The sequence below is a fragment of the Drosophila takahashii genome, chromosome 3L, assembly GCF_030179915.1.
Source record: "Drosophila takahashii strain IR98-3 E-12201 chromosome 3L, DtakHiC1v2, whole genome shotgun sequence".
Taxonomy (NCBI): Eukaryota; Metazoa; Arthropoda; class Insecta; order Diptera; family Drosophilidae; genus Drosophila; species Drosophila takahashii.
This window is the reverse complement of record NC_091680.1, coordinates 4,183,180-4,207,326: the sequence shown is the minus strand read 5'-3', so window position 1 is coordinate 4,207,326 and position 24,147 is coordinate 4,183,180. Positions and strand designations below refer to the sequence as shown.

The following is a 24,147-nucleotide window of genomic DNA, read 5'->3' as shown; positions in this document are numbered from 1 at the left end:
AAATATGAAAAAGATTTAAACTTTTTTTCTTTGCTTCTTTGGAAAATGTTTTTAATAAATTAAATACACACCCTTTCCTGGCATCCCAAGTCAATCTTTTTATACATTTTTCTAGGCACACACTATTACTTACAATCCAAAGTAATAGGCATCAAAATAAACAATGAAGTTGCTGTGCTGGGAGTCGTTTGGTTGCTTCATGGCTAACATCCTGCCAAAGTCTTTCTCCTGGTCAGGTGATGGGATGAAAGCCTTGAGTGCGGTTAACCAAAGTCGGGAAATGTTGGATGATTCTATTGGTTGCTGTTCTATGGATTGGTTAGTCCAGCTACAGCAATCCTCGTGTCCTCTAATAAGGCTTTTAATACTCGGATTGTTGGCTTTGCCGGTTTATAATGCGATTTTGATTCTAGTGGGGTAAGTTATTGATATTTTAGAATTTTTAAGGATTTTCTAAGAGGTTTTTTCTTAGCTGGCGCCTAAATTGTAGTGCTTCGAGCAGTGCAGAGCGTTTAGTGCTAGACATTCGAGTGGCCAGAGCCGTGAAACGTCAAGCTCCTTCACCTCCTGCAGCTCCAAAGCCACCGCCTCGTCTTCGTAGACGAAAGCGCCAGAAGACTCCACTTCCCATTAGAAAATTGCGATTGCCGGAGTCCTATCCCAGTCAAAAGAATCCATTTGATTGTAGCTTACAGGCAGATCAGTACAAAAATCTCAGGGAGAATCTGAAAATGGTGCTGGAGGGTTTGCAGAAACCTTTGCCGGGTTCATTACCTTCTTCCCCATTACTGCCCATTTTTGTGCCTCCTGAAGTTGAACCCCAATCTTTAGTAGAACCCCTCACCCCTCCAGAATCCCCCAGGATTGAGAGTAAAAAACATTCCTCCAAATTTTTACCAGGAATCCTTAAGCGTATTTGGCAGAGATGGAAAACCCAAACCAGAAGGAAAGAGAAGAAAACCCCGACTTCAGAGGCCAGCACTTCCTCATCCAGTGGCTCGAGCTCAAGCATGGGTTCCAGCCTCTTCTATGTCTACTAAAAGTCTACCAAATACCTGGCCAAGATCGAGCTGATCATCTATCAAGAAATCAGCGCTCCATTCCGCTGTGAATCTGAGATTATACATATATTTTGTTACGATTAAAAGCGTGCTGAGGTCAACCTAGTGAGTCGAGGCCTTGAAACCGCATTTATCCGCTTTATTAGAACACATCCGGCAAAGGCAGTAGCAATAGAGATCCAAAGCCACCGCCGTTGTACAAAAGACCTAAGCGACAAACCTTGTTCTCGCATCAATCTTGTGGAGGGAACTGAACAAAAAAACCACAGAGATAAAAAACAAAATATAAACACCCAAAACAAAAGTAAAACAAACAAAAGGCAAATAAGCCCAACTACCAACTACCGGGTGAGCTTGCTCGTTCGCCGATGACTGGCTGATTAAGGGGCAGCGAAAGCAGATCGCTATCGTCACTCCAGTTCCTCGAGCTCCTCCCCCAAGACAGCCAGGCATCGAAGTACCCAAGTGCAGCTCCATCATTGTCTCTGGGCCACAATGGCAGGAAGGAAAAGCCAAAGAGCAGGGGAAAAAAAGCGAGATGCTATTTGGAGCACTAAACATCCAATGCTCTGCTTTAAAAACTCATAAAATAGTGATTTTGGGTTGGGCATTTTTTGGGTGAATCAAAAACCCAAATGGATTAATATTTAGATATTCCGGGAACTCCTATTTTTAAGGTTGAAATATTTATGATATTGCCCAGAAGTTTTTTTAAACATTTTAATCTTGATTAAGGTGTAGCAATAATTGTTAAACATTTTTCATCCATAATTCTATGTGACATTCCTCGTTGTTTGTTCATTAATAGAGTTAATGCATCAATATATAATGATTATAAATAGCTATACATTTTTAACTCACCTTGAAATTACTTTCTAATTATGTGGAGAAATTTAATAAGCCAAAAAATAACAGTTTTTAGTTTTTTGATACGCATTTTAAAGTCAATTTCATAAATAGCATTTTAAATTGATATTGAAGTTATAAAAAAGGTATTTATAACTTGTTTATTGATATTAAAAAAGCTCTTTTCTTGAATCTTTCTTTACGATGAGCCAAAATTGTTGGCATAAAATTATGGAACTTTTGGTAATTTATTTTAATAATGTATTTTTAAAGAAAAACAAACCTATAAAGCTATTTTTATTCTTTTTAATAAATACAAAAAAGCTTTTTACTTGAATTTCTCTTTTTATGAAGAACTAAAATTGTAAACTTTTAATGATGAAGTTGTTAGAAAATAATATACAAAAATTCTTCTTTATAAAACCTAACCATATGAAGATAGTGGTTACCTTTTTTTCGGAAAGAGCAGCTCACACACTCGAAAATTACAGCGCAAAATCAGCGGACAACTCCCAGACGAGTTTTTGTTCTTCCGCAGCCACAACTCATTCAAGATGACCAGATGACCAGGGCACCCGCGATGCTTCGATTCCACACAATCTGTTGTTAAATGCGAGTAAGAAAAAACAAAATATACAAAAAATAAAAGACAAGGCCCCCCAGGCAAGGCCATTGAAAAGTGAAAAGGCGGCGGCATATGTTTTTCATAATTTGTAGCTAAAAATTAAATCACGTTTCTTATCAGCGATGTGATGCGATTGTGAGTGCCTTTCTTTTTCAACAATTACCAAAATCATAAAGGCAGCCAACGAAATTACCTACAAAGAAATTTCACTTTCAGTTTGTATATAAGTATGTGTGTGAGTGTGCTTGTACGAAAACAAAAGACTTAAGGCACGAACTTGCTGGAGTGAAGGTTAAGTCGTTCGATTTGATATTCAATCGGTATAGCCACTGATTTCGAAAGCCAAGCCAATGCACTCGTCGATAAGGTCCCACCTGAACCGCATAGACAATACAAGGGGTAATCGCCATTCGAATAGACCAGATCACTTCTTCCTGGCTTTCGGTTTTCTGTTTATGGATTTTTTGTTTTTTATTTTATGTTTTTTTTATGTGAAACTCTTTGGCCCCCTTGCGAAACAGAGCATCGCATGGAAGAGTTTTCTTTCAGGGAAAACTGGCACACACAGAATTGCAAAAAGCAAAAGCTGCTGCAAGCTGCAAATAGCAAACATCAAATGGCAAATGGCACGCAATGGAATGGAATGGTGGGCATTAAAATGCACGCAATTAAGTTGGCCAAATGATTTACAGTGAAAGGCGGTGAAATTTATGGCATGCAAAGCGTGAGAAGACTCTGTTTCTGAGCTAAAGGAAACCCAGGCTTAGAACTCTAAAGTGCCCACTTTAAACTGAACTTTCCTTTTCATTTGGAGAGCAATATGTTTCATTGATTGGAAGACGAGGGGCGTGGTGATCCCAGGTCAGGTTCGCTTATGAAACCCCTTCACACAAAACCCATACAAAACCCATATATGCTAATTAACCCCGGCTGCCTCCTGCTTTCTATCGTGTGAAACGTCAGCCAAGTGTTATGCGCTGCGTATTTTGTAAATCATATTTCGAATTTGCATTTAACGCAGTCGCAGATGGAAATTAAGAGGAAGATGAGGATCAGTTGGGAGACATTTGGCTGACACGGCTTTTGGCCGTTTGTCTTTATGCTAATCAAACATGTTTGTTTACCAAATCCCAAACCGAATCGGAATCCGAATCCGATAACAAATGATGGGCTACCTGCCGCCAACCCAGTGGGTGGGTGGGGGAGTTACCTAGTATCAACCGGCTTAGTTAGCAAATCAATAGTGTTAACCTATTTAAATTTGAGAAATAAATAGGTTTTTAAAAATTGCTTAGCACTGTTTATTTTATTTATTTATTTTGATTATATTTTTTATGATGTAATACTATTTATTAAATAAATTAAATCAATTTAAAGTTAAATTCCAAATAATTAAATTTATATTATTTTAACATTCTGCTTATAACCAAGTTATAAAGTGTAGCAAAACTAAATATTTATTTCTGATTGAAAAGTAATATCTTCTAAAACCCCTTAAATTATTAGTTGTTAATGGTAATAAAGAGTAGGTACTTAAATCCGATTTTAACGAGCCATGAATAATAAACATTAATATTTTTAATATCTAGCCCATTTTTATTTGCTGTTGTAATATGATTGAAAACTCCTTGTAAAATATTTTTACTACGCAATTATGGACGTTCATCTCTAGTAAAAATTAATAATAAATGTGGCTGCCATAAAATAAATTAGTAACAAAATTGAAATTGCCTAAATCTGTGATTGATTCAATGACGTTATAAGGCCTGAAATCAAAACCGGTTGAAAGGGGTTTGGTTGAAAGAGGGTTGGTTGAAAGGGGTTTGGTTGAACGACGAGACGGCTTGATTGAATGGCTTTGGTTATTGTCTAGTCCACTGGATAACAGCGGCTGAACGAAAGAGCCGACCAAAGGCAACGCAGCAAATTTAATTTTCCATGCAGCTCACAGCTCGCGGACTGCAAACCGAAAACTGTTTTTATGCTGCTGCCGCTGCTTCTGGTGCCTTTGTTTTGTTGTTGGACTGCTCGTATATGGCGCTCGTACGTGGCGGACCTGAAACTGAAAATGAAGCTCAGCTCAGTTGTCAAACACAAAACACCAAACACCAAAGCAACAAAAACCGAAACCAAAACCCTGCTCAATCCGGGGGCCAAACTAAGCTCGGCTCTACTCTCCGCTGCTCCATTCAATGCACAGAGAAAAAACTCCATATTATATGGCATTCTTAAAGATCATAGTTGATAAGAAAAATATCAGAATACTTTAAAAATATTAATATTTAAGAGTTGAATAGGTTCTAATAGAAAATTTCTATTAGGAATTCTAAAGTAAAATCATTTAATCTATACTTAGAAACTTTAATTATTTTGATGACGACTCTTGTTTAAATAATTCCATAATTATTTACAATTTTAAAAATACTTAACTTAACTCATTTTAGTTCACGTTTTTCTAATATTATTTTACAGATCCTTCCGTAAAAAATCAACATATTACATTTTCAAGCCACAATTTGTTACATATCCTTTTGGAGAGTATTTGTTTTCGAAATATTCCAATATTTTTCCTAAGTGTCGACGTCAGCGTCTCTGCCGTGGCCGTTGTTGTCGTCGCCTTGTCTTGGCAGCTGGCGGCGGCAGCGCTCGAATCAGTTTCAGTTTTTCAGTCCAACGTGCGAGTTCGAAGCGACAAGCGGTCCACTTCTTTCTGCCTTTTTGGGGGCCAGGATTTTTGAAAGTGACTAGTGACTAGTGGCAAAATATGTGCGGTTAGCCACGACAATTTGCAGTGTCTCGAACGTACAATCGCCTAACTAAATAGCAAAAGCAATCCAATCGAACCAGATCAATCCAATCCAATCTAATCGAATTCCCACTGCCACTTCTCAAGGAGAATCGATTTTGTAGCTTGTGGATACGCGGCGCGGAGTCGAGCTTCAAAAATGGTGAGTGCAAATGTGTGTCAGAGGCATGGAGCTATGGAAATTATCATATCCACAACAGACAAGAGACCTCTGAGACCCCAGACCCCAACACAACCCCCTTGGCAGAACAAAAAGCATGCCAAAGAATATTGAAAGTCCGTTGACGCAACGGAAAAATGAATGTTAAGCAGCAGAAACAGAAACTTCATGGAGAACGTAAACGTTGAACAAGACTGCACGGGAAGAAATAGTACGACTGGCTAGATAAAAATGGTTTCTTACATTTAAATATTCTATAAAAAGTGTTTATCACATTTCAATAGAAATAATATTTAAAATTAAAAAAAAACGAATCATAAAATTATTTTAAACATACAAATATTACCCATACATAAACGAACAACGTTTATAATATCTTCTAAGACAAATTAAGGATTTACAAAAAATTCCATATATATTTTCAAAATAATAAGAGTTTTATCAAAAATTTAGAAATTCGTTTTTTTCCAAAATTTTACATTTTGTTGTGCTATATTTTTTAATTTTTTTTGGTGGTCTAGAAAGAACTTCTTTAATGTATTTTTAAATGGGGGCTTTATATCAATTTGATTTATTCGAATATTTAGGACTGCCTTCTATTTTAGTATTGTTATTCAACATAAAAACCCCCTTTCTTTTGATGCTAGGAAAACCATTCAATATTCTTTTCCTGTGTAAGACTTTATCGCAGAATGGCTGAGCTGAGTGTGAGAAAAGGCAACAACAACGTGAATAACAGAGGCCACAACAACAACGACAACGGGTTCTGTACCGCTACTGACCGACCGAAGTTGAAGGCGAACTTGTCAAAGACAATGAATAAAATAAAATGAGTTTCGCAGTGGGGTGAGGGAGGGCCAGAAGTTCGAGGGGGGCATCAGTTTCGCTTTCATAGCTGAAAGCCCAGCGGAAAAAAAGGAAAAAAAAAGGGGAAAATGCCCGTCGCAGTCTTCAATTGGCCAATTGGCAACGGCTTTTACTTCCTCGGCCGCTTGGAGCGAAAAGCGAATAGCGAAAAGCTAGCTGGTCGAAAGATTTCCATTATGGCCGCAGCAGGCGGCACGCCTCAATTTGGCAGCAAAATCAGCAGCTAAGGCAGCAGCAAGTAAAAGTTGCACAGGCGCACACACAACAATAGCAACAATAACAATAACTAGTTTTGTTTTACAACAATTAATATTTGCAAAGGAAAACAACAAGACAAACGGAGCAAAAAAAAAAAAAGGAAAAAGAGAAAAAATACCTATAACTCGACGTTGTCGATTGGCAAATAGTTGGCAAAGCGCAAAAAAAATACGAAAAAACTGGTCTCGAAAATGAAAAACCCGCAAAAATTAGGTTCGAGCCGGAGTCCAAACGTTGAAACGTCGAAACGACGGAGAGACTCCAAGTCTCTCGAAAAATCAGTGGAAAAGCAACAGGCAATCAAAGAGTCCAAATCAAATGCGAACTCTTTGCCTGCTTTATAAATTAAACATTTGATTTTATGGTCTTTCGCTGGCCGCACAATGCAACCCATCAAAAATCGGTTGTATATATATATATATATGTATATATACTCGATTTCTGTGATATTTCTGTGAACAAGCGTATAATGTGGAGCAGGTCGAAATTTGAGCATTTCGAAAATGAAAACGAAAAACAATAAGAAATGCTAATTGCCCAGGTTTTCATTGTCTCTGTGACACCTTTTTGAATTGTATATTTTTTATGTGCTAATAAAGGTTTGCCAATGGAAAATTATAAAGAAATTAAATAAATGTAAAAAAATAAATAGCTTTATTATCCATAGAAAATTATAGATTTATAAAAAATGTAAAAAAATAAAAATGTGCTTTATTATCTAGAAAAAAATTATGTCATCTAAATTAATTTAAAATGATTTCATAAAGTTTCAATACATTTTTTCTGCATTTGCTATATATAGACTATGCACATTTCTCTTATCAGAAACATTTTTCCTGAAATCTTACTAATAATTATTACTTTTTAGAGCAATACTCATTACCTCCTCCCCTTTTTAATAATCAGACAAAATATTTATGTAATGTGGAGCAGGTCAAAACTTAATCACTTTGAAGAAAGAAAACGGAAAAATGTTAATTGCCAGTCGGGCCAAAGTTTTCATTGCCTCCGTGCACTTTCGCGGCATTTTGGCGTTGGTTAATAACTCTTTTTACCGCCGCCGCCCCTTTTTTTGGCCACGCCCCCCGACTTGACACGCGCTATTGACAACCGTGACTGACATGTGCAGTACGTTGGAAATGTATCTGTATCTTTACATCTACTCATGTGAATGTATCTGAAACTCTCACTTTCGTTTAAAATGCCTTTTGCCTCTGCCTCCTCGCTGACAATTGAATGAAAACACTTGCAGAGAATTTTGTTTGCAAAACAAACCATTGAAATGGCAAGAGGACGGCAAAGCTCGTCGTGTTTACATTCGAAAAACCCCAAAAGAAAAATAAATACGAAATGAAAAAAAGTCAGGGGGAAGGGGGTGGGACAGACAATATAATTGCAGAGCGACAGACTTTCTCCCTTACAGAAAACAAGCAACGCATTTTTCTCTATGCTTTTTTTATTATTGTGACGGAAGTTGCTAATGCCGACCGACTGGGCGTATACGTAATGCGAGTGTCAGCCAGCGATTACGAGGGTCCTGCTCTTTTATTTTGCCAGATTTTGTAACCGATCGCGCAATTAGCTTGTATAAATAGAAGAAGATGTAAGTAGGCAAATTGGGTAACAAAATAAATAATTTCCTGGAAATATTTGATAATAAATTATATAGAAATTTCGGAAATGAATTTTTTTTTTTCTCAAAAAAAAGTTTAAAACAGTAAAGAAATTATACATTATCCTGAACATTATTTTATAAGAGATTATATAGAAATTAAAAAAGCAAGTGCAATATAATATAATTTTCATCATGTAAATTATTTTAATACAATAATTTGCCTACAAAGTTCTGACATTTTATTGTTTGTCCCTGAAGCTGTGACTTTTGAAGCGATAAAATCATTTTTATAGCACTTTAAGCTAAGCTTTAGACAAATTAAAGACATTCAAATGTTTTATTGTTGAACAACACAATGAAACTGAAGTTTCTATGACGAAATCTTCTGATATTTCTACAAAATGTGAATATAATGTGCAGCAAAATGCCAGGCACTCACAACTCAGCCACGACTCAAGTAGCTGGTTCATAATTGCAGGCCAGGCCAATAAGCTTGGCCAAAAGTGCCTGGCAACATGGCAACACTTCGTTCTCGATTCTTGGCTGTCGGCTTCTTGGCAATCACTTTTTTCTATTTTTTTTTTGCCTAGCCCTGACAGCCAGCTGCAACTGGGTTTGGGTTTTGGCTTGGGGGAGTGTGGGCTGAATGGAAAATACTATTCACTTTATAGAAAAATACAGCTTACAAGAGGCAAATCGAGTTTACAGCCTCGTTCACTTTTATGCTGATTTGTGTACACAGTTTGGCTGAAATCGAAACGCATCAAATGGTTATTGAACTCCTCGTTGAGACAGTCAGTCAGTCAGACAGACAAATAGACAGATAGACAAACAGTCAAGCAGCTGATGGCGATTGGAGTGAGAGTAATTCCACAAGTCATTGCACAGAAAAAAATAAGAAAAACAAAGATTTTTGCCTTTTGAAATATAAAATATTTGGTGAGCAGTATTACAAAAATTTAATGATAATTATATTTAAAAAGTAATTTAAATTTTATTTCAGAAAAAAATCAAAATATTTAAAAGTTCAAGCGAAAATACTTAAAACAAAAATTGCTTTAAATATCTTCAAAAATTTAAGACAATAATAAATGTCTTTAGAATAATATACAGGGAATCCTAATAAATTTTGAGTCTATTCAAGCCAAGTCGAAAATAATCTCCATATATAAACGGTGGCAAGAAAAGTAGCAAATCAAAACACTGAGGCAACGAACTTGATATTCAGTGCAAGTTATATTTTATGGTCTTGTAAAATGCTATAAACCTCTATTATTAGCTAATAACAACCAGTCGACAATGATCACCTATTTTTTCTCCACTTTTTTCTCTACTGGCAAGTCAAAAGACTGCGGCAACGAACTTGGCGCCCAGTGCAAGTTTCAGTTTTAGGGTTTTAACAGGAAGTGCGACAAAAAGCCACCGCGCTTTGTTTGTCTTTCCATCCATCTTAATTACCCCGCACACCCAATGCCAAAAAAAGCGACAGTCGCAGACAAACAAATGTTAATTATGCTTGGGCCAAATCTCAATCTAAATCGGAGTCCACATCCATATGCTTAGGGATCTGTGTGATACAAACGCGTGTGTATCAATCATTTGTCAGACGAAAAGCGAGGTGACAAACCGAAAACTAAGAGCCAAAGCAAACTGGTTCGCTGTCTGTCATTATATAAAAGGCGTAGATACTACTATATATATAGATATATCAGCTGTATATCCACGGCGAAATCGGACAGCGACATAATCGAAATGTCAAATCTATAGACTGATCTTTGGATTGCTTGGTTGCACAACCAAAACTCAACTCATAATTGAAACTAATTAGGCGAAAATTCAATTTATAATTTGTGGCCCTTCCGCTGGCCAAGACAACTATTATGATTATTTTTATCAGCCCATTTGGCAATAAATTAATCTGTCAACCGGCTACAGACCAGACTTGAATTAAAGCCATTTTATGGTCTAGGCCATAAACATTTGAACGAACCAACACGAGGCTAGCGGGCATCTTTTAATTTGAATATCTGTTTTTAAAACGGGTTTGCAGTCGTCGCATCTCCGTTGTGGAAAAGGTTAAAGTTGATCACAATGCCACCTGCTTTTTGGCCGCCTCGAGAGTTAAAGATGCAAACCCCCACATTAACTTGCTAATAATACGAATTTCACCGCTTCTTCGCTGGCTTTTTCCCTATGATTTCTGTTTTGTTATTAATAAAAGCGCATATGGGCTTACGTAAGGAGGCGGCTGCTGCTGAAGTTGCTGCTCCTCCTCGTGTTGCACTTGCTGATGATGGCGATGACATAATGTCCGCACACTTAGTTCCTTATTGCTGGCAAAAAACTGAAAACTCCCCCCAGAAAATGCAAGTGAAAATATGATTTTTACCCACCTTAGCAAGAGGCACACAGAAAAAAATTGACATAATATCAGATTAATATGTGCTGGTCAATTTTATATTGGCCATTTATATATTTATCTTATTTTACATTAATTGGTTAAAAAAACTAAATTTGGTATTTTATATGATTTGATAAACTATCATGTTGATATGTTTGAATAACTGGAATAAGGTAGAATTGACCCTAGTCCATATCGATTTTTTTCTGTGCAGAAAGTGCAAGTGAAAATATGATTTTACCCACCATTTTTCAAGAGACACATACAACATTTTCCAGGCCGTTAGCTGCGGTTTCGCCAGAGTAAACAGAGTGAAAAAGCCAAGAAAAACCCAGAAGGCTGACAAAAAGACACTGACAAATGGCAAATTCTTTACGAGGCCAGCCAAAAAAAATAATCAGAAAAAATAAGGCAAAAACAAGACAAACAAACAAACAAATGGACATAAATTTTATTGACATTATGAACAAGATCGCGGCGTGTAGGAAATGTAGGAAATCTGGCGGCTGTGGAACGGAAGTGGTGCGCACTCAACTGTTGAAATCTGGCATTGCAGCCCCAAGAATAATGGTTTTATGTTCTCGTTCGCTCTGCTTTTTTCTGTTACTGATAGTGACTCAGCTGCAAAAGGCTTCAACAGCTGGCTGTTGGTATTTCATGTGCCTCACGTTTGGGACATTAAAAAGTCAACACCAAAATGCAGTTCCATAACTCAGTGGGTGCGTCGAAAGACAACAAAAAACCCAGCCATGTTGCTTAATCCATTAAAAGATGAAGCTCTTTAAACGACTAGATTGATCTGAAGCCAGGAATACGTAGCAATAGGCAGGAGTGCCACCAGAATTTGTCGCACCAATTAAACCACCACAGAAAATATATATTAGGTTTAAATACTTTCAAATGAAATCCAGCAGTTCAATATGCTTTTTATTAAAAGTTACGTTATTGTAATGAATTCAAATACGTAATAGGAAGCTTTAAATTCAATATGCAGATATTTACTTTCCTTTTTCCATTGCTTTTTCATGCTGAGCATGTAAAATAATAAAGGAAATTAATTTAAAATATAATGATGTGAACTTTATGTTGAAAAGGTGTTAAAAAAATATTAATTGCTTGAAATATATAATTTGTAATATTCACTATAAAAACCTATATAATTTTAAGAACATTGCCTGCCATTTTCCCAGTGTAAGAAGCCCTAGAAACGTCTGTAAATTTTAGCACACATATCATAAAGCCGTTGGAGTCTGCCGCCTCGCCTCGACTCCACTCAACTCGTTTTTTCTGCGACGTCAATGGCCGGTTCAGGGTTATGCTGCAACAGGAAGTAATTGCCGTTGCGACCAGGAGAACCGGCAGGCCAGAAGATTGCCGAGGCACTAAAGCACTGAGGCACCGCACCCAGAAGTGGTAATTGGAGCCAAGTAACCGCGTCTCTCAATTAACCGCCCTGGTCGGGCCCAAACTAATTGAGCCAAAGCTCAGCCATTATTCTAATCAATCCGTGAACCAGTTTCGGCTTAAGCTTAAGTACTAAACCAAGCTGACTCAGAGACTCTCTTAATCTCCCCGTTTTTCCCTCTCGCTGGACTCGTTTGCCCAGCTCTGTTTTTTTTTTTGGCCAGATTGCGCAAGGTCGTCTGGTCAGGACAGGTGCTCACGAGTTGGCTTAATTGTGTGACGTATGTACATATGCAACTGGTCCAAAAACCAAATGGTTAGCCGAAAAATCAAAGCCAAAATATTGCCCAAGCAGTTATGAGTTATGGCTTAAAAAAATATACAATATACCCACACAACCAAAACTGACGCGTGTCGCTGGTTTTCTTCAATTTTCACTGTACTTTTATTTTATTTTTATTTTCCGTATTTTTATTTTGGCTGCGCTGCGTTGCGCCTCACCTTGAGCTTAATTTCGGTCAAGCAAAAAGGCGTTCAACATTTAATTAAATATAGCAGGCGCGACAGAGCCGCAAACAAACGGCCAGACAACATCGATTCGACAGCCGCTAAAGTGGTAAATGGTCGAAAGCCGAGACCGCATTTAAATAAATCGCACTTCAAACGAGCGAGCAAAAGCAACTGCATTGCATTGCCATTTTCTCATTTCCATTTCGATGGCCCCAAACGAAAGACTTAAGCGACGAACGCGACGAACACGCTGCGAACGGCAGATGTTGCAGCCTCCGCGGCGCATGATTAATGCAGTATTTGCGCAATTTGTCTCGCCCCGTTGAAATTATTGAGCGGACACGAGCATTCGGCATTCGCCATTCGGCACTCGGCAAACGGCAACAAAAGCCACAAAATTTACGCAAATGAATTGCGATTTCTGCGCGATTTGCAGCTTTCGTGCAAGTGAAATCCACAATCGCAAAACGGATCATATTTTTAGATACCCTGGAAGTAATTGAAAGTGTGTGGGGTGGATAGGCTATAAGTTTTTAATATACAAAATGTATTTAAATGAGTAATGAAAATTTCCTTGTGTTAAAGAAATATTTCTTACGTTTATAACAATAACTTTTTATTTTAATATAAATATTTAAATATTTTACAAATTTTAAAAAAGGGTTAAATCATTTAGCCAATTTTTTAGAAATACCTGAGAAATTACAGTTTTTTTTATGAAAACCCGTGGTGTTTAAAATCTAGTATCCCAAAGCTTAAAAGTTTTAATGCAATTTTCTCCGCTTTTCCATTTGGACTTGCTGTTACTTTTTTTGCGCAAGACAATTGAACAAATCCAATCATGCTGGTGGAATGCAGTTGGCTTGTCTTTACCTGTGGCCACCCCCTTATCCACCGTTCCACCCCTCTCTCTTTCTATTATTTATTGACTTTTATTTGGTGCTGTCGTAACCACAGGCGCAGACTTTGGCGCGGCTTTCGGGCAAACACAAACAAACGCACTGGCTGACCAAAACTGAAACCGAAGACATGGCGGCTCTTTAAAGCCGAGAAAGAAAAGCAATCCCCAGTTACACAGAAAAATTGTTTATAGATTTGTCTTCAAAATCTTTTAACAGATTTTTAATACGAGAAATTAAAATAAAAATTGTTTTAAAATCTTTTGATTACAGAAATAAAATAAGCATTAAAGGTATTTAAATATTAAATTAAATTTAATAGATACAATAATTTATGGATTTTTCTTAAAAATCTTTTATTTTCTTTTTAATTTGAGAAATCAAAATAAAATAAATATTTATTAAGATATATTTATCAAAGAAACTCAGACTGCTTTTAAATATCAACAAACGGGCTATCTCATTTGAAACTTCTAGAAAAACCTCGACAGTCAGAAATTTTCCAGTTCATTTCCACACCTACTGACCATCGAATCTCTGGAACTTTCTGTGTTATTCAAAGCAAATTTGATCTGGAAATTAAGGCTGCTCATTATAAGGCTACCAAACACTCGGCTTCGATCAGTGTTGAGCTCCAGCGACTTGGCTTTGCTCCAGCGAGCCGTTAGTCAACATGGACATATAGACACCAGTCAACAGCTAATGATACCAAACCAAACACAAACACAATGGACATTTGTAGAAAACTTTGCAATGCGACTTGGACAATCGCCCGAAATGGACAGCAAAACACATATACCAACTATTTTACGCAAGAATGCAATTGAAAGATGATTTGATAAATTTATAAGTTGGGAAGGGGGAGACTTTCGGTTCTGTTCGATTTTCGCTTTCGCACAAGGAAAATGAAAGGCATTTGAGAGGCCCGGTTTCTCTTTACGGTCATTCCGTTTATTTCCGCGCCCAGTTGAAGTGTCTCGGTGTTTTTCAGTCTCAGACTCAGAGTTCCAAAGATGCCAAGATCCAAAGCGAGAGCAAACCAGTTGGCCCGGACCAGTTCGGCTTTATTTTATAGCTGAAATAACTGACTAACTGGCTAACTGGCCACACGCGATAAGGAACCTTTTGCTGTGCTGCTTTAAGACTAAATAATTTATGCGCCGTTTGGCGAACGGCTAAAAAACATTTAAATAAATAGCCAAAAATAAGCCCAAACCAGTTTCACTTTTACGGTTTGTGTTTTCGGATCGACTGCGTACCATCTCAATCGGGAGATCTCGGATCTCAAGGGAGATTAATGGGCGGACTAATGGCGGGGGATGTTCATAAATTAGGCAAGTTAGTGACACGACCTTGAGCATTCTCTCGGGAGAATATCCAATGCGCAGCTTTCTAACTGTTAGTAATGGCCAAACCGTTAGCAATCGACTCACGATTGTGCCAATTTGGGCCATTTCTCCTCCGTATTTTCTCTTCCATTACGACTAACTGTTTGTGGCCCTCGCGGCGATTTGCATAACCCGGCGTTGTGTAAGGTGTTCTTAATGGAGATGCCCCCTGAATGCCTAAACAGGCAGTCGGTAATCGGTAATGGCCCAAAGAACCCGGTAACTGGAAAAAGTTTGCATGTGTTTACCTACACGTAGAGTGAGAAATATTTGCAAAATACAAATAAACATAAGGTGAAAGGTTTATAGTTTTGTCAATAGTCGGTTAAAATCAAAGCTGCATTGCTAAATCTAGAAATTAAGTAATTGATTTATCAGATTTAAAATTAAGTGATTACTTGCTGATCATTTTCTCTTAGTATAAGAAGTTTGTTGGAATCTACCAATCGGTTCAAAAGATATTTGCATTCTAATTTTCCATTTTTATAATACACTAACTTTCATTTGTGAAAATTATTTTTAATTTTTATAATACAATTGGAAATTTAAAATTATTTTTTAATTTTTTTAAAACAAATTTGTGTGTTAAAAATATTTTACATTTTTATAATAAAACTCATTAAATCTTAATTAAACTATTAAAATACAGAATACAGTTCCTTAGCCTTATGCTTCCTTACTCATTTATAAAATGTTGAAATACACCTTCTTTATCCCCCCATTATTCAAAATATTTTGTCTCTTCATTATCGGGGCTGTCACTAAAACATATCTCGACTAAATTCCAATCAAAAAATGTAAGCAGGTGTCCCAGAAAGTGAAGTGCCTCATCCGAATACACCTTTTTCCCAGCACTTCACATCGGTTAACCCTTGTGAATGGGGAATGGCTTGTGAATCGGCATCGGCTGGAGGTCGAACTTACTTTCAAAGTCGAGTGGCTCTTCAAAACGGCTAATAAGTCTGCGAAGTGCCGGCTGAAGATGTCAGACGAGTTTTAACAGTTTTATGAGACAAACTGTCTCATCTGCAGACAATGGAGATGGGTTATGACAGTCGTTGTGAATAATTATGAGCAGCGGGTTAATTGTTAATTAGTTTGCCGGGCAATCGAGTTGAAAACTTTGCGCGCATTGTTTATATTTTGTTTTATTTTAAGGCAAAGCCAAGCAGGTCGGCTGATCGTCATGGAAGTGGGTCAATGTCAAGACGTGTGTTCGTCCGTCCGTGGGCGCCAAAGGGTTTCATCCGACTGCTGACCTCTGTCTGTCACCTGACAACCTTCCTCGTTTTTTGTTTTTGGTTTTTTGGCCCAATTGGGGAGGGAACAAGTGCCACGTAATTTGCTGAAAGTCGACGTGCCCCCCACATAAATCACAGATTATTAATCGTACATCAAAGCATAAGCCCGTGATTAATTGCCCCTTGCTTTTTCTTTTGTTTCTCCTCCACAGTTTCCACCGCGGTTGCTGCGAATCGCATTTGTGATATGCCTGCTGATTGTCTTGCTCTCGCCCTCCACAGACAGTGCACAGAGTAAGTAAAAATAAAGAAAATAAGATGGTAAAACATGTAATTGGTCGAAGAAAACCAAGAAAAAAGGCAAAAAACAAGGGGACACCCGGGTTTGAACCGGGGACCTCTCGATCTGCAGTCGAATGCTCTACCACTGAGCTATATCCCCACTTATATAAAGTCGGAGAATTTACCCCAGAAATCAAAACGTTTGCTCCTCCATCTTAATCGATCGCACTATTTTTAGTCGCCCCTTTTTTGGCCGGAAATTGATAAACAATAGTTGCTTCCCTTGCTATTGTTGCTACCATTTTTCTGTGATTGCCTTTATCTGCATCACTATTATCACACAAGCAACCATTTCAACAATTGCTTGTTGCTTAACCCTACAAGTTAATTAATAGAAAGGCAAAAGGTGTGGTAGCCAAGCCCATCAAGACAACATTAAAAACTAATTAAGAGACTTCATTTAAGAAAATTAATTGGCTTGTCAAAGCAGAAGCCAATACATTGCAATTTATACAACATGTTTACAAATCTAATTAGTAAAATCATTTTACTAAAATGGTTCAGACAAGATGTGCTAATAACAAACAAAATAAAATAATTCAACAAAAACGCATTAATTTATCAAACGATTACGAGTACAAATATAATTTTGGTGTTCAGTAGTGGGCTTACTTAAACGTAAATAATTTACTTAAATAAAACAAAACAAAAGTAGAACAAAAATGGTTATTTATTTAATTTCGAAATTTTCTGAACATCTTATTTTTAAAACTATGGATCTACGATCGCCATACAAAATGAGGAACCTACTAATCCTGGTGACAATTTTGCCGACCCAAATCGCACAGCCCGGCTAGCTCAGTCGGTAGAGCATGAGACTCTTAATCTCAGGGTCGTGGGTTCGAGCCCCACGTTGGGCGAAAGCTTTTTTATTATTTTTTTCTTTCTATTTTTAAATGAATCTTTATTAAAAAATAATGTTTTCCTAAACATATTAATTAAAAAACAAATTGGATAAAGACAAGCCGCTAAACTAGACATGAAGGCCTATGGCCAACTTTATCTGTTTCCATAACGATCTTCTGAGTTAAAACTTTTGATTGTCAACAAAAATTACTTTCTGTGTCTTTTAAATATATTTTTTAAAATTTAAAAAAAAAATATAAAACGTTAAAAAATAATGTCGCCCAACGTGGGGCTCGAACCCACGACCCTGAGATTAAGAGTCTCATGCTCTACCGACTGAGCTAGCCGGGCTGTGTCTATCGGAGGACCAATCTCAAGAACATTATTCGGATATATCACTCATATTTAAATAGACGGCCAGGATCAACATAATTTTTTTTAATTACCAAATCGTTTTAAATATTTGTTGCTATAATCCTAGAAAACAGAAAATAAGAACTTACAATAAAATTGTCAAAAAACAAGGGGACACCCGGGTTTGAACCGGGGACCTCTCGATCTGCAGTCGAATGCTCTACCACTGAGCTATATCCCCACGTTGCCAGCGAGTGACAAATACGACACTTGAGCACAAAAGTTTAAGTTAAGGTTGCAATCGAACATGTTCGAAGAAAACGAGGTTGGTGCTCAAGTAGCATTTTAGCCATCGCAACTTAGCATGGGGATATAGCTCAGTGGTAGAGCATTCGACTGCAGATCGAGAGGTCCCCGGTTCAAACCCGGGTGTCCCCTTGTTTTTTGCTTTTTTTTTCTTTTTATTTTAAAGGATTTGTAAAATTAACTTAAATTAATAAGACCATAATTGTTGTTCATAAGATATAATTAGTTTGATATGTCTTGTTCTTTGTGTGGGTTTGCACAGTTGAAAAATGCAAAAGACACTGCCATTAAATGAGATATTTAAACAGGTTTAGCAATAATTTCGCTTTGTTATTTCTGCTGCAGCAATTCCACTTCATTTAGCGAATTAAGCAGAAAAATACACCAGAAACCGGTGTGGGCCAGCGACTCAATTTAGCCGTTCCATTAATAATTATAAAAGTATGTTTATTTGCCAAGACACCAGAGTAATCTACGTTCGATATCTTAATGATTAAGACAGAGCCAAGTAAATCCCAACGTCACGACTGTCGATGAATTCAAGCTGAAGATACATTAATTTGAAATTATCGACACTCGTCGATCGCGAGTGGTTGACAATCCATCGCAATTGCCATTACGATTGCGATCGAGATTGCGGCAACCCGTCATTACCATTGCCACACTGTCGGCTGATGGGGAGTTTGGTCGGATGACAGGTGCCAGCTACTGTAGCTGTACCTGTACAGTGAAGCCGCCGCTTCCACTGCGCGATTGTGCAATCTGGGCAAGGTCAAGTTGATCACTTTGTGGGTCAAATGTGGGCGAACCTTTGAATCGGATGTGAGGCTCTTGAACAATAGATAACTTTAAGCTGGTAAAGATGTCAACTTAAAGCAGATGTATTTTTATTCAACTATTTTTAATAGGGAATTTAAAGATTTGTAGATTTACTTTTATAGTTAATCTGTTTTTATTTGGCATAAAACAAAATACAGCAAGTTATTAAATATTGAAGAGTGAATATAAATTAATATCTAAATATAAATATAAATTAATATAATCTTAATTTTAAATTTTAGCCAAGACCCGTCGACGCCTGAGACGTCCCACAACATCGGTCAGCTCGTCGAGGAGCAACCTCATCGAGTCGAAGAAGTCCACCGAGGCTCCGGAGGCGGAGAAGCGCTTTGACCAGATCACCTCCGCCACCAGCACCAGTGTTCGTCGCACTCGCCTTCGTTCCAAGGCGAAATTGGGAGCAGCTGCCGCAGGAGGAGCAGCAGCGGCTGCTGGAGCCACCGCCCTGGTGGCCAGTGGATCCTCTCTGAAGGGCAAGAAGACCAAGGTCGATGATGGCACGCCCAAGATCGTGTGCTACTACACCAACTGGTCGCAGTATCGCGTCAAGATTGGCAAGTTCGTGCCCGAGGATATTCCCGCCGATCTGTGCACCCACATTATCTTCGCCTTTGCCTCGCTGAAGAAGAACAAGCTGACCTCCTACGAGTCCAACGATGAGACCAAGGATAATGTGCCGGGACTATACGAACGTATGATGAGTCTGCGCAAGGCGAATCCCAAACTGAAGGTGGGTTATATTAGAATTTTGTAATAAAATGATTTACTAAATGAATTCCCTGATTTTTACAGATCCTTCTTGCCCTTGGCGGCTGGTCCTTTGGCACCCAGAAGTTCAAGGACATGTCCTCCACTCGGTATGCCCGCCAGACCTTCATCTACTCGGCCATTCCCTTCCTGCGCAAGCGCGGCTTCGATGGTCTCGACATGGATTGGGAATACCCCAAGGGTTCCGATGACAAAAAGAACTTTGTCCTACTGCTGAAGGAACTGCGCGAAGCCTTCGAGGCCGAGGCCCAGGAACTCAAGAAGCCGCGTCTCCTGCTCTCCGCTGCCGTTCCCGTGGGTCCCGATAATATCCGTGGAGGATATGATGTGCCCGCCATCGCCAGCTATCTGGATTTCATCAACCTGATGGCCTACGATTTCCACGGCAAGTGGGAGAGGGAAACGGGCCACAATGCCCCGCTATATGCCCCATCCACCGATTCCGAGTGGCGCAAACAGCTGTCCGTCGACAATGCCGCCAGTTTGTGGGTCAAGATGGGTGCTCCCAAGGAGAAGCTGGTCATCGGAATGCCCACCTACGGAAGATCGTTTACCCTGGCCAATACCGATAAGCATGGTCCCAATTCCCCCGCTACAGGTGGCGGACGCGAAGGTGTCTATACCAAGGAGAGTGGCTTCCTGGCCTACTATGAGATCTGCGAAATGCTCCTGAATGGCGCCGTTTATGTTTGGGATGAAGAGATGAAGGTTCCCTACCTTGTCGATGGAGATCAGTGGGTGGGCTTCGATGATGAGCGGGCTATCCGAAACAAGATGCACTGGATCAAGTCGAATGGCTTTGGAGGCGCCATGGTCTGGACCATCGACATGGACGACTTCAAGGGTGAGGTGTGCGGTGGAAACGTGAAATATCCCCTGATTGGAGCCATGAGGGAGGAGCTGCTGGGCATCTCGCGAGGCAAGGAGGCCAAGGATGTCAACTGGACGGCCATTGCTGCCACTTTCGAGGATGTCGAAGAGGTATGTTCGTTTATTTTGTGACTAAGAGAAGAAAAACAGAAATGAATTTATTAAAAAAAATGATTACGCGAGTTCTTGACATTTTTTATAGGTTCTTAGAAAAATAGATTGATTTCTGAATGAAATAAGACCGAGAATTCTTAAAAAAAAAGAGAAAATTGACAAATGTTATTAACGAAAATATTAAAATAATATTGCTTAAATCACTTGACATTTTTAGTATCAATTTTAATAATACTTGAATTTTTCAACAAAATGAGAACGGGAATTCTTTAGAGGTTGGGAAACTTGTATTCACCTAAACCAAAATAAGACCGCGAATTCTTTAGAAAAGGAGAAAATGTCTTTATTATTATATTAGGTTATTTTTTCTGCTTGGTAATAATTTCTTATTTTAAATTCCAGAAACCCGAACCCATTAAGATCTCTGTAGATGAGATTATCAACAAAGTGCGCAAGCCACAGGCGCAAAAGAAGCAGCGCATCAAGTCTGGAGCCAATGCTGTCGATACAAATAGTGAGTTTTCAAAAAGTTCTGTAGCCTAAAAATCAATTTCTAAATGCTTTTCTCAATCCTATTAGCTCGTCCCGCTCAGGTGTTCTGTTACCTAACCAGCTGGTCGGCCAAGCGACCTGGAGCCGGAAAGTTCCAGCCGGAGAACATTGATCCCAAGCTCTGCACCCACATTGTCTATGCCTTTGCTACGCTGCAGGATTACAAGTTGACCGAGGCCACCGATGATGATCCCGAGAATTATGAGAGTGTGATTGCCCTGCGTGATGCCAATCCCGATTTGCAGATCCTTCTTGCGATTGGTGGATGGGCCTTTGGCTCAACGCCCTTCAAGGAGCTCACCTCGAATGTCTTCCGAATGAATCAGTTTGTCTACGAGGCCATCGATTTCCTGCGCGACTACAAGTTCAACGGTTTGGATGTCGACTGGGAGTATCCCCGTGGAGCCGAGGATCGAGTGGCCTATGTCAGTTTGCTGAAGGAACTTCGTGTGGCCTTTGAGGGTGAGGCGAAGTCCTCTGGGTTGCCACGCCTCCTGCTCACCGCCGCCGTGCCCGCCTCCTTTGAGGCCATCGCCGCTGGCTATGATGTGCCCGAGATCTCCAAGTATCTGGACTTTATCAACGTGATGACCTACGATTTCCATGGTCAATGGGAACGCACAGTGGGCCATAACTCGCCGCTCTTCGCCTTGGAATCGGCCACTGGCTATCAGAAGAAACTGACCGTTGATTATAGTGCCCGGGAGTGGGTGAAACAGGGAGCTCCCAAGGAGAAGCTGCTCATTGGAATGCCGACCTATGGACGCAGTTTTGAGCTGGTCAACGATACCCAATTCGATATTGGTTCACCCTCTTCGGGTGGCGGAAAGGCCGGCAAGTTCACCAATGAGGCTGGATTCCTCAGCTACTACGAGGTCTGCTCCTTCCTGGCCGCGGACAACACCACCCTCGTCTGGGACTCGGAGCAGCAGGTGCCCTTCGCCTACCGCGGCAACCAGTGGGTGGGCTTTGATGATGAGCGATCTCTCAAGACCAAGGTGAGTTTAGAGTTATTTAAAATAAAATAAAAATCAATTTTAAAGTTTAAGTGTTTTCAATTTTATTTATATTTTTTACTCATTATACAAATTTTTGCTTTACACATTTTTAAGAGTTCCTAATTAAAATACTAAATTGTATTACTGATATTTTTAGAAAGTATAAGTTAATCCCCTTTATATAATTAAAAGTTAAAAAGAAGTTTAAAGTCATTACCCGATTTCCTGAATGTTTGTACTATTTTTTATATTTATTTTGACTTCTTAAGAAGTTTTTTTAAAACAAATTTGACTCAATATAAATTGTCTTTAATCATCATAATCTAAACTAAAATAAAAAATTTTCGGGACATTATAAACAACATTAAATTAGTTACTGAGAAACTAAAGTTAATTAAACATTTTTTTATATTTTCCTAAAAATTATTTATAAGTAAAGTAATGTTCCTAATTTAAAAAAAAAAACTATTTATAAGTAAAGTAATGTTCCTAATTTTAATATTAACCCTTTTCTTCTTAATTTTTCAGACCGAGTGGCTGAAGGAGCAGGGTTTCGGAGGCATCATGGTGTGGTCCATTGACATGGACGACTTCTCCGGTCGCTGCGGCAGTGGCAAGTACCCCCTGCTGACCGCCCTGAGCGATGAACTGAAGGACTACAAGGTGGAGCTGGAATACGATGGACCCTATGAGTCCCACGGCCCACGCGGAGCCTACACCACCAAAGATCGTAAGTTTTTAGTAGAGATTAACCAAGAAATCATATAATTAATCATAATATCCCCACCATTTCAGCCCATGACGTGACCTGCGCCGAGGAGGACGGACACATCAGCTACCACAAGGATTGGGCCGACTGCACCCACTACTACATGTGCGAGGGCGAGAGGAAGCACCACATGCCCTGTCCCGCCAACCTGGTCTTCAATCCACAGGAGAACGTCTGCGATTGGCCCGAAAATGTCGAGGGATGCCACACGCCCACGGAGGCGCCCGCCTAAGTTCTCCATCCAAAACCCCCCAAGGGTGGAATTGTTAATATTATGAAATCGATGCCCTAGATTTAGTTGTAATCATGCGAAACTGCCACGAAACTCTTTTGCTGCCGCCGCCGCCGTCCCCTTTCCCGCTTAAAAAACAACTACCACTAACTACGAAAAATACTCGAAAAACTTGCTAAAATTTCGGCTGATTTTTTTTAAACACTAAATATAGGTCTAGTGCTAGTGCTGTAAGTAGTTTTTATGTCTTAGTTACCAATTCGCACCCACACAAAACAAAGAAGATGAGAACGATGAAACCCGAAAACAACCAGACCTACTTTCTGCCCAGGCCCAAAAAACTAAAAACTATCTTTCGCTTTTCCGTATGACTCGTAACAAAAAGGTTTATATGGAAGATGACCGAAACTTCCGTATAGCAAACTGTGATAATCATAAGAGACCAACACTATCGAAATTTTGTCTAAAAATCAAGCGAAACAGAAACAGTTTACCCTCCTTATAAATGAAAGCTATCTGCTGCTTTTCCCCCCATCTCATAATTCCCTCTATCTGAATAATACAAAAAACAGGCACAAAGAAAATTGTACATTTTCAAGTTTTAACAATAAATTTGTATTATAGAGTTGTAATTACGTAGTTAAAATAAAAAAAAACTTAAAAACAATACAAAAGTATGGTTTAAATTCAGCTTAAAATTAAAACTTATTAAAAACAGAAGGAATTATTATCCCCTTCTCTATTTTTCATATTTATTACTGATGGCCCCAGTCTTGCGACAGGGCACTACTAAAAATTATTTTAGACTCATTAGAGTGTTCCTCTCCACGGAAATCTTTAGTAAAAGGCGAAAGATTTATTCGACAATTGAAGAGAAACCAGAGTGCCGAACAGCAATTTCTACCGGCTAGTCCATGTCGAAACTGCTAGAACCAGTTGGGAATTATATGCACCCCAGCTCGGACATGTTTCGTGGAAACTTTTGCTCTCTGCATACTTTTAGGGTTGGCAAAAAAACTCTCTATAAATTCTCCACAGTGGAGAATGAATTCAATGAGCGCGCTGTTTGAAATGT

The 24,147-nt window shown here is 38.8% G+C and overlaps 2 protein-coding genes and 6 non-coding genes across 8 annotated transcripts; 4 read left to right on the top strand and 4 right to left on the bottom strand.

The window, feature by feature from the left end:
• Positions 1-85: 85 nt before the first annotated feature.
• On the top strand, positions 86-1,204 carry LOC108059913 (uncharacterized). Its single transcript, XM_017145376.3, has 2 exons — positions 86-417; positions 473-1,204. The coding sequence occupies exons 1-2, from the start codon at positions 164-166 to the stop codon at positions 1,038-1,040; spliced, it is 822 nt and encodes a 273-aa protein (XP_017000865.2). The 5' UTR covers positions 86-163; the 3' UTR covers positions 1,041-1,204.
• Positions 1,205-5,198: 3,994 nt separating this feature from the next.
• On the top strand, positions 5,199-23,188 carry Cht7 (chitinase 7). The gene is made up of 8 exons (XM_017145379.3): positions 5,199-5,480; positions 16,294-16,375; positions 18,991-19,499; positions 19,562-20,518; positions 20,924-21,035; positions 21,101-22,071; positions 22,600-22,801; positions 22,867-23,188. Exons 1-8 carry the CDS (start codon positions 5,478-5,480, stop codon positions 23,070-23,072), a joined length of 3,042 nt encoding a protein of 1,013 aa, XP_017000868.2. The 5' UTR covers positions 5,199-5,477; the 3' UTR covers positions 23,073-23,188.
• On the bottom strand, positions 16,452-16,523 carry TRNAC-GCA (transfer RNA cysteine (anticodon GCA)). Its single transcript has one exon. It is a non-coding gene; the product is annotated as a tRNA-Cys (tRNA).
• Positions 17,211-17,283, top strand: TRNAK-CUU (transfer RNA lysine (anticodon CUU)). The gene has a single exon. It is a non-coding gene; the product is annotated as a tRNA-Lys (tRNA).
• Positions 17,548-17,620, bottom strand: TRNAK-CUU (transfer RNA lysine (anticodon CUU)). Its single transcript has one exon. It is a non-coding gene; the product is annotated as a tRNA-Lys (tRNA).
• On the bottom strand, positions 17,793-17,864 carry TRNAC-GCA (transfer RNA cysteine (anticodon GCA)). Its single transcript has one exon. It is a non-coding gene; the product is annotated as a tRNA-Cys (tRNA).
• Positions 17,990-18,061, top strand: TRNAC-GCA (transfer RNA cysteine (anticodon GCA)). The gene has a single exon. It is a non-coding gene; the product is annotated as a tRNA-Cys (tRNA).
• A 649-nt stretch (positions 23,189-23,837) lies between the features above and the next one.
• On the bottom strand, positions 23,838-23,959 carry LOC123003124 (U5 spliceosomal RNA). The gene has a single exon (XR_006412431.1). It is a non-coding gene; the product is annotated as a U5 spliceosomal RNA (small nuclear RNA).
• Positions 23,960-24,147: the final 188 nt, after the last annotated feature.

Bases quoted from the DNA above. Each gene is read 5' to 3' on its own strand.
- LOC108059913 (XM_017145376.3), top strand. From the start codon at position 164: ATGAAGTTGCTGTGCTGGGAGTCGTTTGGTTGCTTCATGGCTAACATC. The intron at 418-472 runs GTAAGTTATTGA...GTTTTTTCTTAG, and splicing joins GCGATTTTGATTCTAGTGGG to CTGGCGCCTAAATTGTAGTG.
- Cht7 (XM_017145379.3), top strand. The intron at 20,519-20,923 runs GTATGTTCGTTT...TTTAAATTCCAG, and splicing joins CTTTCGAGGATGTCGAAGAG to AAACCCGAACCCATTAAGAT. The intron at 21,036-21,100 runs GTGAGTTTTCAA...CAATCCTATTAG, and splicing joins CAATGCTGTCGATACAAATA to CTCGTCCCGCTCAGGTGTTC.